The sequence below is a fragment of the Tyto alba genome, unplaced genomic scaffold (assembly GCF_018691265.1).
Source record: "Tyto alba isolate M040663 unplaced genomic scaffold, T.alba_DEE_v4.0 Super-Scaffold_34, whole genome shotgun sequence".
Lineage (NCBI taxonomy): Eukaryota > Metazoa > Chordata > Aves > Strigiformes > Tytonidae > Tyto > Tyto alba.
In genome coordinates, this window is record NW_024881309.1 from 4507446 (window position 1) to 4525197 (window position 17752).

The window sequence follows — 17752 nt, forward strand, 5'->3', positions numbered from 1 at the left end:
AGATTCCCAAGGACAGTCCGGTATAAAGCGAGTCAGATCCCAGACTGAGCAAAAGATGCCACAGCCCTCTGGCAAGGGTCAGAGGCACAGTGGATCACATGCAGAGAATGCAACTGGGCTTTAGGAACTTTCCTTAAAAAAAATTAAATATGTATTTGTCCTCAGGTAAACCAGTTGCTAGTTCCCATTAGAAGCGCTTCAAATCAGTTTGTTTTGAATTCACTGGACTTCAAATTTAACAAAAAGTTAAATAATTATGTAAGTTTGCTAAGCCTGTTAAGTGTCACTCTTCTCCCCCTCCCTTCACCACCTCCTCCTGGAGGACTTACTCTTTACAACAGGCTGTTTAATGTTTCCTATTTTTGTGAACAAGGCTCCAATCTGATAGATATGAAAGCTGGATGCACATTTTGCCAAAAGTCATATCTTTCAAGATCATGTGGCAAAGCCATTTTAAACATTATTTGTGCTGATACAAAGTAAAAACCAAATGGCCACTTCAAAAGAAGAAAGCTAAAAAAGTCAGGCAGGATTTACTGCTGGCATATTTTACATCCTTTCCGTAACACTAATTCTAAAGCACATGATCTAATTTTCTCTGTTTTAAACTGCTGGATTATTAAGACAACACTATAGCGTGGGCAATTTTCCAAGGAAACATTCCAGAAGAAACACTGCTGGTTTTATTCCTTATGAACCTCTGGGCCCACAGCATTTTCTCCCCAAAGCCTATAGAGAAGGCAGCGGTTCCCACAGCCCATGCAATACCACTGCCATAATAATATTTTCAACTTGACATGTCTGGGTGGTAGCCTGCAAAGAATGCAGCAAGGCCCACAAGACATTAGAATTGACAACCATTCGTAGTAACCACTGCAGCAGCATAATTAGCCACCAGCGCCAATGCTTTTTTTGGCATTGGCTGCCCACAAATTGAGATACATGAGAGCATACTGGGTATGGAATATAAACACTGCATACCAGACCCTGGGGCTATTTCCCTTATCAATGCCCAAAATACCAAGATCTATTTTGGACAGCTATATTGTTTTACATACACTCCCTCTTTCTAGAAGAAGCTGGCACTTGCTCAGGCAGTCTGGACTGTTGGTGAACTCGACCAAGGCTTTCTCTGCCTGGAGCCGTGTCGCAGTGTCTGTGGTTTCATACAGCTGCTTGCACAGGTTCTCTAGCTGGGCTAGGCTCTGGAACACAGGAAAACAAATCAGTTAGAAAGTAGAGTTTTTACAGTTTAGTTATGCAGCAGTTTAACTCAGGTTATACGTACACATACATACACACATGGCTAACTTCACTGTTTGCACAATGGAAGGAAAATGCTCAACTTGCAGTTTGTTCTTCCACCAACTAAATGCATTTAACCCGCTAAACTACCTGTACAGAAACTTCACAGCTACCTCTCACACCTGACAAACTACCACGTTGCCTCCCCACTTTCACCTCTTACACCCCAATGCAGGTACCCACTCCCAGGGTGAGCGCTCACCCAGCCTGAACGCACCGTACCGTGTGGCTGAGGTGGTCTGGAAAAACTCTTACATCTTGTCCTGTAACGGCAATAATCCTAACCTGCCCATTTTAATAGCAAAAGACCATCCTCACGTCTAGCTTTTATGTCCTACAGTGTCAGATCCCTCACAAGCTTAGTTGGTATTTCCTTTGCAGGGTGCCATAACAGACTTCAGTATCCCAGGATGCTGGAAGGATCTCACGTTAAATCTTCTACACTACACATGCCAAAAATACCTAAAGCAGAACAGAAGAAATGAAGAATGGGATGGATGCCTTTGAGCAGTGTCTCTGTGAACATGTTTGAAGGGAAATAAAACTACCAGGCAGATTCTGTGTGCCCAAACAACTGGAAAATATTTGCCATAAACTGTGATCCAGGCAGATGGTTTCCTCCAGTGAAATCTTAGGTGTCCTAGTTTAAAAAGTGGCTTCACAGATGGATATAAATATTCCCCCGGGTTCTTACTGCTAGATTAATAATAAGGTATTTTCAACTGCTTTAGGGCTGCATTCTAAGTTTCCAGGGATAAATCATTACAAGCATACCATAACTTTCGTGCTTTTGTGCATTTTTAAAAAGGAGGAGAGCATCAGTCACCTAATTTTATTTTTGGAGGAGAGACTGTTATGCAAAAGGCAAGTTACCTACAGGGTCAGACAACAGATTCACACACCACATCAGCACACAGCTGAATGCTTTCTTATGCACAAGCACAGCAATTCCACGCCAAAAGCACACAGAAGATTTTGATGCTCTGTTGCAGAGATGATCATCAGATAAGACAGTGTTAGAAGAAACACAGAGGGGGATCCTCTGCAAAAATTCTCTTACCTTGTATCATATTCCAGAGTTCTGATATTTTTTTTCCTCTTTTATTTTAAATAGCAACCTAATGGAAAATGTTGTCCTGACAGCCTCACTATCTTAGAGAAATTAGAGAACTTTGCCAAGTGCCAGACAGCAGTTCAACATAGTTTTGCTTTTGAGAAAAGCAAACCCCAGAGGCTTAAGACTCTGCACAGAAAACTCTCAAACATCTAAGACGAACATAAACAATTATTAACGATAAACTATTATGAATCGTATTGACTCTGGTTAAGCATTTGTCAGCACCTGCCGTTTCTCATTACAAATCCACTTTCACTTATTTAAAATCAGTTGGCAAAGTCTGCATACAGGAAGGTGCCTGTTTCTGTGTCTCTTCTTCAGCCCAACGACAAAACACCATTTCCTCCAAAATCCTTGTGACCATTTAGCTGGTCCACACGCGTACGACGGACGGAACCCTTGGGAAGCAGCTCAGCCCAGCTCCACCACCGCAGCGGGACAGCGATGAATTGCAGCCCATGGTCCCACACCGAGCCAGAGAGCATAGTTTACAGTTTTGGAAAAAAAAAAGAACCTATTTTTAAAAAGTTTTATATCACCGTGCATTAATTCTTGGAGAAGCTCAAGACTGGGGTTTCCCTACAGTCAGCTTTCTTCGCGCCTCTGAGAAACGCTAATTCCCTGCGACTTTTTGCGACTTGGTGGCAATAACCGCCGGCTCCTTTTGTGCGACACTCGCCATGACAAAACACCCTTGTTTGTGCGCGGTGCGTGATCCGTGCCAGCCTTCTTGCAGATTACAGTTACTTAACTCCCTCGGAGCCAGAGGAAACAAGGAACCTCTGGGACTGAAAGAAAACAACGCCAAAAAGCCAACCGCACCAACCGAATAGCCCGTCTGCTGCCCAAGAGATATGGCATACAAGGTCACCGCTAAATGCCCCAATTAATGACACTGCGGTCATTAAAGCAGTTTTCCTCTGAAAAAATACAAAAATCACACATGTGGAAAAGCTAGTCCAAATTATCCAGCAACTCAATGGGGAATGAAAGTGCACTCTATTTACGTTAGATTAAGGCAACCATCCACACCAGGTTTTAAACATATTTTTAATATCACGGCTTTTATCGTGCAGCTGTCCTGAGTGTCTCTGTCCAGACAATCCTCAAGTTAAAGTTCCCCTGATACTTGTCCCTCACAGTATCCCCTGATATGTAGCTGCAGAGGGGGCTGCAGAATGGAGAGTATTTTGGGGCACAGTACCAAAGCCTAGGAGGGCAACTCAAAGGGAAAACCGATGTCCAAACTTGGGAGTTTTCATCCATTATTTCAAGTTAGTGAATGGTCTTTTTATTTTTTAATTTAATGTGTTCAAATATCCAAAACCCCCACATTCATTATAAGCTGCAGTTTGACCAAATACATTTATCTGATGAAAACTCTTTACATAAATTTATTTATTTAATATACATACCTTAAAAATTCTTTCCTCCTCTTGTGCCCTAGCTCAATTATCTCTCACACAGACAAGCCGAGCAGTTCAGCTGCCCTGACACTGCATCCCAGGTTTGCAACATTACATTTTCAGCACATTTTAATATTGCCATGATGAGGGCAGTGGAGTTCCCCTCCTCTCTGCCAGAGGGGTAGAAATCAGGCTAGACTTACGCCAGCACCCAGCTCTGAAAGTCAGAGGTGTTTGGGTGTTAAGGGTAGCAAGTAGGTGGGGATTATTTCACTACAGAGAGCAGGCAATACCCACTCTTTCAACCAAGATTAAAAAAAAAAAAAATGTATAGTATAATGATTACGCAAGGCAAGAGCTCTGCATATTCTAGATAAGGACTAAAGCATGAGACAGCAGAGTATTTGAAACAGGGAGACACTGGCACCCCGCCGGTGCTGCACGTGTGGGCTGTGTCGCAGGATGGAAAGGAAAGGTACGCGGCCGGTGACCCGAGAAGGAAAATACCAGTGAAGACAATTACAACTACCCAAAACTTGCGTTCATCGCTGCTTTGAGAACGAACAGCTCCGACAACTCTTTGCAAAAGGAAGAAACCAGTCCTCTGCCAGGACTGCGAGGTGAGGGCGCAGGGGCTCGGCAGCGGTTGGGATGGCTCTGCGGCTGCGGGGCAGCGGCTGGGAGGGCGTTTTAGGAGGAAAACTGTCAAGTCACAGGAGACAACCCCGAGCGTCAAACACCTCCTCCCTCGCCCGCTCCCAGCCTTCTGAATCGCTCTTATCTGCTCCTTACATGACGGCACTGAAATCCCAGGATTTTTCTACAGTTGCACATACCATGTTCTATTAACGCATACTAATACACCCAAAGTTCTTTCTGTAGTAACAAAAAAAAACTTCCTATCTGCTCCAATTTCTCCTATATAGCTTCACAAAGGCTAAATGACAACCCAAAATGCTGGTCATCTCCCAGCTAGGAATATGTGACTTAAATGCATACTGAAAAGCCACTGAATTTTTCACATAAACACCTCTCGACTCGAAGCTCAGCATAAATGACGATCATCTCACTTTTCCTGTGTGCACACACATTTTCTTTCCCTCTGAAGCCAAGACCAAACAGTATCTATGCTTTTCCCTCCAATAAAGTGTGGCAATTAATGCCTATTAATGGAAATCTGTATCCTATCCCAGTGTTCTTTTAAATCCAGCTTCCAGGCATGACATCTCATTATGTCACTGTCTACAAGCCTTACACAATATTTTTTCCAAACAGAAGTCGAAAAAGTTTGTGTCCCTAGGGGAAAAAAACCCAAACCAACATCATATTTTTTATCCATCTCCCCACACTGAAGTGCAGCCCTATGCTGCAAAGCACTGGAGGATAATGCAACACACCCTAGGATTGACTCCAAAGCCATTGTTTTGTATGCAATAGAAGTGTTTTTCAACAACGGAAAGTATATTTATCAGAAAGCTGCAAATGCGACCAATGATTAACAAAACTTCTCCCCTTACACCAACAAGCTCCAAGGGAAGTTTTACTGCAGACCAATGTCCTACAGAGAGTGGAGGGCTCCTTCCTACCCGAGCCCTGCATGGTTTACACAGTCCTGAGCAGGAATTGTCAACCCATCAGCCTCGTATGAACTCTGCATCATGTTATTATTTCTTTAATAATATCAAACACTGAGAAGAAATGAGTTTTCCTCCATATATGGCAGCCCCTTTGTATGATCTTGGCCTCAGATGTTTGTCCACTGAGAGCAGCTGTGAAGCTCAAAAGTGGGAAAAAAAAAAAAAAACAACCTATCAATCTCATTTATACTACAAGCTGCAAATAAAACTTGTCACTGTTCAGTGTTTTCCCCATGGTGAAGATAAACAATGTGTGATCATCTTTAAAATGATAAATACTACAAGGAAAGTAACAGCTACCTAAAAGGAGTCCCTGGGGGATGGCTGTGGAATTGATCTTATATTACATGGTTGCTTAAGCAACGCTCTTTACATCCAAAGGCTGCAATAAGCTCTAGGCAGGTTTAGTTCAATAGAGTTTGACTTTGCCACGCTGACAGTTCCCATTTCAGAAAATTGAGGAAACGCACGCTGTGCTCGGCGTACTCAAGATGGCAGAGCCAGAAAGTAAGCAGGAACGCACAACAGCCAGCCCCGATCGCTCGGGGGGAGCAGACAAGCAATTACCCCACAGACTCAGACATCAAAAATGGAGTATTTGGCTTAACAAGATCAATCCAAACTTTTCTGCTGCCTGGTGGTTCTTGTCCTGAAGGATGTGCATTGCTGTAAATCCTCCAGGCACACATTGTTTCCAAGACACTCCTTCCTCCTGCCTTATGGTTACTGACTCCCTGAGCCAGAGATCCTGCAACGTGTTTAATACAGTTATTTTTGTCCCAAGCACATTCATCCATTTTAATATCCCCCAACTGATTCCCCCGTATGTTATAATCAAAATCAGACTCCGCAAGCATCGGGCAACTGCAGGGCAGGCAATGAGATGTTTATGTCCCTGCTCACTACAAGCATGCAACAGGCCCCAGAAGAAGTTACCTGTGTACCTCCAGGACATGACACCTCGGAGGTGGGAAGAGACCATCATCTATTTTTCCTGTCCCCTGCCAGTAAACACGCACACCCGGTGTTAAAGCGCGAGATGCAGCGCGCGCGTCTCCGACGCGGCACCCGAAGCCTTGCCTGGCACTGGGCTTCGGAGCTGTGCAGCGCGTCTCAGCTTCTGCTCTTCAAAGCTCGAGGCGTTAGCTGGCTTTCCTCAACTGCTTGTTGACTGTACAGCAAAACAGGGAGGAAGAAGACGCAGCACGCAGTCAGGGCTCCAAAACATTGCTTTTTAACAAATGCCACCGTGCCGTGAGGATGCACCACGGCAGTCAAGGGGCCCTGGTGTTTCAAGTGACTAAGGTTCAGAGAATGCCTCAGGTCACTTGATGAACGTCAGGTATTTCAACCAAAAATAAAAAAGCTTTTAAGCTGAGCGATGCAACTATTAACTGCCAAGGACCAGGATGATGCACTTCATAAGTACTCATAGCTGTAAAAATCAAGGTCTCATGGCTCATCACCCTTATTTGTTAAGAGAATCTGAACAACAAATTGCCCATTTCCATTTACCCTACTAATAACAGTAAAAGCAAACCTACCTAAACCCTTCCAGCACAGCTCAAAATTATTTATTGCAGTAGTATTTTCAGACATCTCCCTGCATCTCTCAGGGAAGCAATAAAGAGCTCTCATTTCTTTCTCCAAGACAAACGGTCTTCAAGCCCAGATGGAACAGGGCTTCCTTCAGGATTCAGCCCTGTCATTTTACTGTGCAACGCTCCTGAGCAACTCCACACACCACCCCACAGAAACACTTCAAATCAACACTAACACTTCCCTTAACTTAGTACTGACAACACACAACCTCATGTGTTACACTGGGTAGTTTCTAGCCCCAAGAGCTTAAAGAGGAGGAACATGATACCTTTAGTGGGTGGTGAAACTGTTGAGAAACTCTTCAATATTCTAGTTGGGTGCAAATGAATACTAATGCATAATTTCAGCAAGGCTTAGCTCTATAAGGACAGCCATTTATTTAGCTAGCTGCTAAGAAATGAGAGAAAAGAAAATGCAATGTTTGGCTTTCTAACACAGGGCATGTCTTAAGTGAGTGGTCCTGAAGCTAATTGTACTCTGCTGGACAGTGGCACTGAGATCAGATCAAGGGCTAAAAATCACCAAAAACCTCTACATTTCTGCATCATCAGGACTTCCAGATGCTAGTAGAATCCACGTGCATATACCAACAGCCACAAAATAAATCAAGAGGAGGTTTGACAATGTATCAGATTTATTTTATTTTTTTTTTTAAACGAATGAAACAGATGCAGTGAAAATAGGAATCATCCCTGCTTGCAGTGTTGGCCAGCTGGCAGGGTTTATTTCACCTTGACCGTGTTCGGGGTTTGCACTTTTTTTCATGCAGTATTAAGTCTGATATAATGCACAACTCAAACTGCTAATTGGAAGGTCTGACTCCTATGGAAAAGTGGTCGCCTATCTATTATCTTCTCTGAACACTACGTGTAATTGTGCGGCGTTACTCACTTGAATGCATAATTCAGTTAGAAGAGGAAGTTTGTTATAGAACAAATGGGAAAAGTAAAACAACAACACAGATACGATGGCCCAAGGCACCCACAGCTTCTGGAGTCAAGAGGGATTAGATTTTCAGTGGAGGAAAAAGTGGGCAGGCTGGGAAGATGCACACAGCTGTAAACTATGGCAGCTACTTCTTGCATGGGAAGTCTGCCAGCCATACTTGAGGAAAAGTAAAGCTGAAAAAACCCCACTTATTAATAAATAAATAAATAAATAAAATCTTTAAAACTGACTAATTTCTAGAACAATAAAGCATGTCCTGTTTTGAAGAAACTCCCTCTATACCATGACAGATTTCTACTAAACTTAAAACAACAAGGAATGGATGAATTATTGAATTCTACCCCAAGAAAGGCCTTTCCTGGTGGGAGGACTCAGCAGGGCCCTAGGCAAGGACAGCAGCACAACTGGCCTGGTAATTGCAGCGAGCAGGTACTCCTCCACTTTTGAGAATAAAAAAGGAGAGGCTGGAGCAGCACCAACACCTTTGCTACAACAATGGGAGAATGAGTCACTCCTGGTTTTCTTTACCTTTTTATTTATATGCCACAGCTAATATACCACTTCAGCAATCACACGCCTCTAACCTCCCTTTTTCAGAAGCGAACGTTCCTTGTGCATCTGAGGGCTTTTCATTTGGCAAAGCTTGGCCATTTCCTAACGAGCAGCAACCAGGAAATTAGGAAACAGCAAGCACAACCACACACACGGGACCAACACAGTGATCAATACATGGAGATGAGAAAGCTGCAACTATTTGGATGAGGTAAACCTCTCAAAATTTCTTCTACCTGTTGATTAACAACAACAGAACATATAATAAAGGGAAAGAAGTCCTGTCACGTAAATCAGCATTCCCCATTTCAGTAATGTGGACACGCAGTCCAGGTAGGTACCAAGGTCACTTCATTTCCCACAGCAGACGGAAGTGGTTTTCATATTATTAGGATTAACAGTACAACCCAGATACCTCTAGGTGTGAGTACAATTCTAGAGAACAAACAGATTTGGACTTCGGGTATTTAGTCTGAAAGACATCCCTGACACCTTAGATGGTTATTTTGGAGGAAGACAGCTTGTATTTTGTGTCTCAAAACCAGCAGATCAGGCAACAGGCACCACAGTTCCTTGCCTGTGCAGGTCTGTAAGGTACAGAAAGATTCAAAGCACTGCCACCCCACAACATGAGCAGGAGCTGGAGCTATGGAACAACACTCTCCTCTAAATGGTACTGTAAGCATTGTGGGGGATTAGTTTTGATTTATTTAGATAGCAGGATAACCCCTGAGGGGTACCACTTGGGAGCACTACACAAAAAACAGGAACACACCTTCTATTCTTCAGATAGCTTTAACTGGGTAATATTTTTTTCTTTGAACTCTAGGAAGAACAGCTCATTTACAAAATTATATGAATGAACTGAAAATTGCTTTTGAGGTCACAGATCCCCCTGCTTGCTTTGCAGTTGGTTAGGAGAAAGAAAAAAATCCAGTCTTCAGCACTGACTCATCCCACCACATTCAGGACACAGAACAGAAGGTAAGGAGTTTCGTGGCAGATACCAGAGCCTAGGGAGAAAAAACAAGGCAACTGCACTGCTGGGCAAGCTAGCAGTAGAGAAGCAAGCTGGCCTTCAGATTCCTGGGCCTCATCTTCTCTAACAGAGGTAACAGACAACTTTTAGGGCATTGCCTTTGCAGAACAAGCCACCCTCAGGTGCAACAATCAATATCACATATCCAGGCACTGTGAGCAGTGTTTTACCCAAATGGGAATCAACCACCAAAACCCAGCCTACAACTTAAAGCCAAGCCCCACATACCAACAGGTCTGCACCAGGCGTACGGCATGTGAATTTGTTCAAGACACAGATGATGGTTTAGGAGAAAACAGAAGCCTTCCAAATGCCCCCCAAACTCTTGGAGGCACCTCCAATCATATAAAATACTAAAGCTACTACTGGACTGATCAAACTCACCATCCAGAAACAGCAAAATAATTCAAGCACTGCAAATCACCTTCAACTTACTGGTTAAACTAGTGTTGGCAACAGGCATTATTAAGTTCTAGAAGAGAAGCAACAGAATTAGTATTTTTCTGTACAATGTCCTTGGACTGTAACTCCTGTAATCACTGTGTTCACAAACACGCTGAACTGGTGATACAAGGGCACAGAGTTTTCAAACAGGAATTTAACCAAAACACTTAGATGATACAGCAGCAACACCCCTGTCCAGTGGGAATATAGTAAACAGAGAACAAATAAGTCAGAATGATGGGCTGTGGAACAAGCCACGTAAAAGGTGGATTCAAGGACCACACATTACAGAAAATGCCACTGCAGGACAGACATAAATCCTTTGCAGATCTAGAGTTGTGAGTCCACAGGGTACATGGATGTAGAGCTCATTTTACTGGCAACAGATAAAAAGGATGGGAAGGGCTTAAAGATGATCTTGAAGTGGAGGGTATTTAGCAGAAAAATGGAGGCTACTTCATTTATAAACTGATTTTACAACAGGAGAAAACACACAGTCTGCTGGTAATTCTGCTTCAAGATAAGTGACTGAATGATACCTTTCTCAGCTAAGAAAAACTTTTCTGATGATCTTACCTCATCAGTGATCAGATCTGTTGGACATTAGGTAGACGGACAGGAGCAAGAAGGCTTGCATGAGCTGCAGAAAATAGTATATCAGCTGGGACCGGAACTCTGACCCTTTCCTTGAAATAGCAGGAGTCCTCACTGCTGAGACCACAAAGGCCAAAAACTGTTAAAATGTTCCGATTTCTAGATCACCTACTTTTGTGGATCTGACTCCTCAGCCCCATTAGATTCAGTGCAAGTGAAGCTCTCTCCCTCCCAATATATTCTCCCATCTTGAGACACAAGACTCCAGAGCCACAAACAAACCCGGACAAGAGCAGGTCAAAGCCTGTTCTCCATTGCTGAGTTAAGGCCAGAGCCCATTTCAGCTGTAAACAGAGATATGATGTTAATGAGCAGCACAGAAACATCCATGAAATGCTTCACAACCTCTGTGCCTTATATATCATTTTAATATCCCTAAGCCAGCGTTATTTTAAATCCTACACTAGAAGGAAAAAGGCAATTATCAGTGCCAGACAGTCCAGGCCCTTCAGATTTCTCTAAGGATGCCCAATGGCATTAAGGGTGTGAAAATACCCAGTCACGTCACACTTGTGCGCCACGAGCACAGGGAAAGCAGCAACAGCAGTGGTGCTGATCAGTCACCACAACGCGAGTGCTCTGCCAATCTGCCTGTCTCATTCTTGTAAATACCTTCGTGTTTGATCTCCTTGTTCTTGTGTTATTAATAAATTATACAAGAACACTCAACAATGTGTCGAAAGGAGAACTGTAAAATTTAATTTAAATAAATTCAGCTAGGAACCCACAATTACACTTTGAACTACCAAAACGCTGTGAGTAGAAAGAAGTGTTCTTACACTATATCTGGAGTTTGAACCATCTCAAATGAGGGAAAAGGGGAGAAGGCAGGCTGTTAAAAGATAAAATGTGGTTTTCTCTTCTAGTGCTAACACGTTACTTTTTACTCTCGAGCTGGCTGTTGATTTACATGCAAGGCTTGTCCCAGGTAAACCCTGGTAAGCCAGACGGCCCCGCGAGCACACAGCGCGATGTTTAACCAGCGCTCCTGCTCCAGGTACTGCAGCGAGATCCACGACGCGGCACGCAGGGCCATCCTGGCACGGTGCTCTCCTCTGCCCACCTGCAGCACGGGAAAAACTGCAGGAGACACAGCCCAGAGCAGCTATAAACAACAGGAGAACACATTACACAGTACAATCCCTGACCAATTGCACCTGAAAATAGCTTAAATTGTCAAAGAGCTGCTAAAAAAAAGTACTTCTTGTTCACAGCACTCAACTGTGGCACGTTATTTTTCTGAAGTGCAGCACATTTTTCAGCCTGGAGAATTACTTCTGATTTTCAGAGCAGGACAACAGGCAAGGGGAGAAAGAAGAGAAGGAGCAGACTATCAAAGCACATTTATAATGGAGACCTTTCATCACCCAATATTCAAAGAATGCCACCAGTAAGATGTCAAGCACCAGAGCAAAAAGCTGATGTTTTATCCTGACCACAGCAGGGCAACGAGCTGCCCACTGGCAGACCACTACCGGAGTTAGTGGGGCCTGTGAATAAACTTTACGTTTTGTCCTTAATGAGAAATGAAAGCAAAAATGTCAAGCTTCTGCCGAGACATTTCCTTGGTGGGTTAGCAACTATCCTCCAACAGTACCTTTTGTGAGTTTGTTAGAACTAACACATACTAAAAATATCCAACAGGAACCCCACCATTGTCAACAACTGCATGCATGAAGCCACAGCAACCATCAATTCAGTGAGTGACAGATCCTTATGGTCTGGTCCGACTCTGAAGGTATAAGAAGCATTTAATGAAAACTTCCCTCTAAGAAGGTCTAAGTCCTATATTCCTTGCACAATCTAGAATAGGGAGAACCCAAATCAAGTCAGAAAGGACCTACTGCCTGCTATTTGCCCAATCAGTGGGCTCTGACTTAAGGCTATCAGAGATACCTTATCATGTTAACACCTTGGTGTGTTTGACTCCTACATTTCCAGACTTTACACCAACCAGGCTTGACTGGAAAACTAACAAAAAAAAAAAAATTTTTTAGGTGGTCTTTTCCGAGACTGCAAACCCACTATCGAGAAAAAGCCAGCTGTGCCAAAGTTAAAAAAGACCAAAGAAATGACAAAACTCTGCTTGTAAATCAAAGCTGAAGATGCATGGAGAGTGTCACAGGAGCCAGGTGGTACCAGCACTGCTATCGCACAAAAGACCAAAGATGCACTGGCAGAATTATGTTGGGAAAAATTAGAGTAATCTCAGATACTCATAACACTGGTTACTTCCAAAAAAAAGCCCCCTAGATTCCTGCAACTAAGCCACATAACTGTATCACTGGAAAAGCACTGCAAACTATTAATTAAAGCCTTCTTGAAACCACAGCTTAGAAGCAGGAAGCAAAAATTACATTTTGATGTCAATTTTAAGTAGTAAAAATGTAACTTCTTGAACTTTGCTTTAGTAGGCCTGAGCCCTATAGACTCATATACCACCACTGCACTGCCCAAAACCAAGGGCAACGAGACATTATTAACAGTAATAAAGTTCTTGAGCTACTGAGCATTCAGTGTTCTCTTAAAATGATTAAAATGAACAAATCCTCCTTAATTGTATTAGCGTTGGCTACCCGAGGGAACACAGCTCAGTCGCTAAGCAGGGAGAGGACACCAGCCATCTGACAGCACGCTCACAGCCCCGACCTCTCTGCCCTTCTTTTACTGTCGTGGCAGGTACCCAGCTCACGCCGAAATCAGCTTTGCCTTTCCCCTTTGTGATACAGAAGGTTTGAGATCTTCAGGTGAACTATTATGGAGAGAATTATAACCTAAACACAGAGTTGCTCCAGCTCGCTGAATTCAGTGACAAAATCTCCCACAGGCTTCAATGACGGCAGGATTTCACCCCGAGCCTGTCTCTCGGCAAGCTGCTAATGAGCATGAAAACCCACAACAAAGCCACCACGTTCTCCTTTCCCATCTGGGCTGCTTCAAAACATCATCATCTGGAGGAGAGGCACGGCAGGCTGGGACTGCTGCCAGTAGCCACGTACTGGACACCTTCCCTGACCTAAAAAACCCCCCAGGTACGCTCCAGATGTTGGCTGGGGGACCAGGAATAAACTGCTGGCTGTGGAATCCCCAGAGCTGAAAAGGAGTGTCCACTTTTATGACATCCAAGTTTGGCTGCTGAGATCTTGAGATACTGAACTGCAACCGTATACCTCCACCTTTTAGCTGAAATCCAACTCTCAACACCTACCACTGGTATTCTGCAACTTTGGTGCTGAGCATCCAAACAGCGCAGGTTTGTTTTTTTTTTTTAAAAAAAAGCCTAATTTGCAAAAGAAATGCTGCCGGCTCTATTTTTAGTCAAACCAGTGTTTCCCCCTCCCCAGGTCCAGAGCATTCCTCTGGGCTATTCCGAGATAAACCCAAGTCCTTAATAAGATCTTTCAGCAATTCCAATGACACACGGAAGGTAAAAGCTTGAACTAAAACAAATAAAAAAGTATTCTAAGCAATTTGTAGTTGGGCAGCGGGCTACATCGTGACTCTTATACCAAGCAAGTACAAGGTTACCAAGATATCAAATGGGAAACATGCATCTTAAGTCTCCGGGGTTTCCTCTGAAGCAAGCTGAATGTTATAGATTTCTAGAGCCAAATTAGATTTTGTGTTTGAGCCAAAACAACGTCCTTTAGAATACAGAAACAAACAAGAAAACAAACAAAAAAAAAAGCACATTTGGGTCCTATTAGGGATGGAGAAGGAATTGCCCTAGGAAAGTCTCAAAAAAACAAGTCATGTCGCCCTCGGTACACGAGTACAGCATAAAGAAGCCCCCAACACTGGTGAGAAAATCCCCGTGTCCTTCCTCACACTCACACGCTGCGACCTGTTTCTGGGAATTACCAACACGTGGTGGATGTGACACAAGAACGTCTACCCGAACACACTTTTTTCCACAGAGCTTCCTCCGCAACAGTACTGAGATACTTCTGTCTGCAGCCCGCCTGGTGCATCTGGAGGCTCCAGCAGAAGTGAACCTGCACAAACACAAAACTGCTCCAAACACGGAAGTTTTTGTGCTTGGAGCAAAGCGCTGTCAGCTCACTTAACAGTTAAGACGACTGAAAACCTGGTGCCAATCTGTGGAATTCGAAACATCCAGTGCTGAACCTAAAATCAGATAGTGTGGAAGCAAAAAATGGGATGCAATTTCCTTTTTAGATTTCTTATTTTTTCTCTTACAAATAGCCACCTCAGCATCTGCCTTGCTCCTCTTTCAGAGGCCCAAATATCTTCCATTTCAACCTGGAGTCAGGCTACTGACAACAGACAATAATAAGTCACACAGAAGTGACCATACATTTTAATCAGTGCGATGATCTTTTTAAATTCAAGACAAATGAAACACTCAATACACAAAGTCACAGAATGCATCATCATCCTGCAACAAACATTCTCCCACAGGAATATTCACATTCACTGAGTGTATCCCAGTTTAGGGTAGCAGCATGGGAAACATCTAAGGGGCCAGGAAAGTGGAAGAAAAACAAAGTTGACATAAGTCTGTTTTCAAGAGGGGGGAAAAAAGGGAGAAGGGGATTATTATTTGCCCACAAAGCTAATTGCAATGACATCCTCAGTGCTTTCCTCCGCCTCTACTGTGAGCAAGTTTAAGTGATGCTTACAAGACTTGGAACAGACGGAAATACTAATTCAAAACAAGGTTGTATGAGCTTTTTGAGAAGTGGAAAAGTTGGCGTACAGTAATTTGCTTTAAGACCGCAGGGCTTCTTTTCAGCCACACAAAATCATCTGATTCTCTCTCCTCCTGTATCAGTATCACTGCATCCTTTGTTTCCAGACGCTGAACAGTCTCCCCTTGAAGAGCTGCTCAACATGAAAGCACCACAGCTAGCTCTATGATTCTACTACACCATTCCCACCAACAAAACTGGTGGGCTCACTCACAATTTGCATAATGTCTATTTTTTAAAGACAAAACCATTATATTCTCTTTCGTTATGGCCCTAAAAGTTTGTCTTTATCCTTACTGTTGCTCCAGACTGTAAATAACTTCAGCACAGATGTGGTCTATAAATAATGTTTTCGTGCTTCATCACGTATTGGCACCCCAGGTACAACTCCGGGAAGTTCCACTGTGAACATGTAACACCTAACCCGAAGCTCTCAAGAAGCAGCAGCAAGACTTTACTAACCTGCTAAACTCTGCACAGCTTTTGACAGCCGGTATTTATTTGCAAATCCCTGTTCCCATTAAAACAGGACCAACTCCCACAGCATATGCCATAAAACCAACTCTCTCAATTATTCACACTGATAGTCAACATCTCCCCGCGACGATGCATAACTCAATAACCGCTCTGTTAAATGAACATGATGTTTGATGGGGGAGCCTCTGCAACTCAGCTCAAACCTTATGTCCAGAAGACTGGTGTTTCGGGCCATGGAAAGACCTCTCACCAAAAATGTAATCTGTTAATAAAAAACACTACTTCCTCCAGCCACAAAAATCCACAATCAGTTTTGAAGGGAACCTCACACTCTACTTTCTGAAGGAAAGCTCCTCAGAGCTACCGCCTTCTCTCTGCCTTTCCCTGGAGCAGAGAGAATAAACGAGACAATAACAAGCAAGCAAAGCCCCTCCAGTTACAGCACATAACAATTTTGTTAGCTATATTTGTCCTGTATAGGAACTGCACCAAGCTGCAGATGCCTTAACCGTATTTGCAAATCAGTTTTCCTCTGAGTGGAACATCTTCCAAGCCTCTGACGTTAAACTTTAACCAACGAAGTTTAACACAGAAATTGCAACCCTGTTCTTACTGCTTAAACTTCCATTTGCTCAATTCAATATTTAACAAAGAAAAACAGGGTACAAAACACAGTTTTTAAGCAACAAGAGCAGCTGTTTCACCTGCCTCCAGTGTCAAACCGCAGGCTTGCCAGCTAGGTTTTAAAGGTAGAGCTCAGCTCATGGCAAACGAATTCAGAGTTTCTTCAGTAAATTTAGAGCCTGTGACTTGTTTAATAATGCAGTAATTTCTCTCCTCCCCTGAGATTACCCAAGAGACATTTGCCAGCAACCTTGCCAGACAACCTGAGAGCTGCACAGCTCTATTCTGAGTTAATAAACTGCTCACCCTTGTGGTTCACAAGGGTATCATGTGAAGAATATATTTATTTAAAAGTTGCATAGATAATATGTAACTACCAGTGTCATTACAGTTTAGCCAGTCTTTTGGACACCATGCAAATCCTGTGCAAGTTCAACTAAAATATTATGCAAAAAAACTCTCACCGTTTCCCCCAGCTGTACCTATTTTTACTTTTTCTGTCAGTGGCAGCACTGACTCTTCAGAGGGTTTTCCACTTCCCCACGCAAGCCTGACTCGGTTAAATCCACTGTCACCTTTGATTTGTCTCCCAGCTCCTGGCCACAAGACCAACGTGCTTATCCACGCAGGGTTTTGTTTTTAACACCAATCAAAACAGTTTACCTAAACGCCGAGTCTCCCTCTCAGCTGGAAAAATCAAACAAACAGGGCTGGGAAAAGCAAGGATGCAAACCCTAAAGCTGGGGCGAGAGACGGCGGCGGCAGGGGCCAGGCTCCCGCAAAGCCACCGGGAAAAACGGGGCTTTGGCAGCGGGGGGAGCTGGAGCGGAGCCGGCTGTTCGTTTCCAAGGTTGAGGGGGGTGGTGGCGGGGGTTGGATCCGACTTTCCTTTCCCTAAATGTTTGCGACCGGCGTTGCTAGAAAACTCCACAGCGGCGGCGGGAGGAGGCAAAGGCCGCTCGGCCGGTAACTACCGGCGGCTGCAGCCGCTCTCCCCCCGGGTGAAGCCGCCCTCCCGGCGGTGATCGGTGCCGGGGCCCGGCAAACACCGCCCGGGGATGAGGCGGGAGGGGGGGGGGGGGGGGGGGGTGCGGGCCGCGCCGCCGGCCCAGCCAGGCCGCTCGCCCCCGCGCCCGCCATGCCAGTCCCCGCGCCGCCCGGCCCACACGCAGCCAAGAGCCGTGGCCGCCGCCGCGGAGAGGACAGAGAAGCGGCGGCGGGAGAGGGGGGGGGAG

At 44.1% G+C, this 17752-nt stretch overlaps 1 protein-coding gene across 3 annotated transcripts in view; it reads right to left on the bottom strand.

The window, feature by feature from the left end:
• The window catches only part of XPO7 (exportin 7), a 49037-nt gene that overhangs the window by 30939 nt on the left and 346 nt on the right, over positions 1-17752 (bottom strand). For 2 of the 3 annotated variants that reach the window (XM_042801331.1, XM_042801330.1), the window contains exons 1-2: positions 10031-10076; positions 1059-1205 (exon numbers count right to left, since the gene is read on the bottom strand). In XM_042801331.1, coding sequence (XP_042657265.1) covers positions 1059-1205; positions 10031-10069 — 186 coding nt within the window. In that variant the 5' untranslated portion in view covers positions 10070-10076. Of the gene's footprint in view, positions 1-1058; positions 1206-10030; positions 10077-17752 lie in introns of those variants that run through there. The other variant, XM_032998325.2, reaches the window with a different exon arrangement.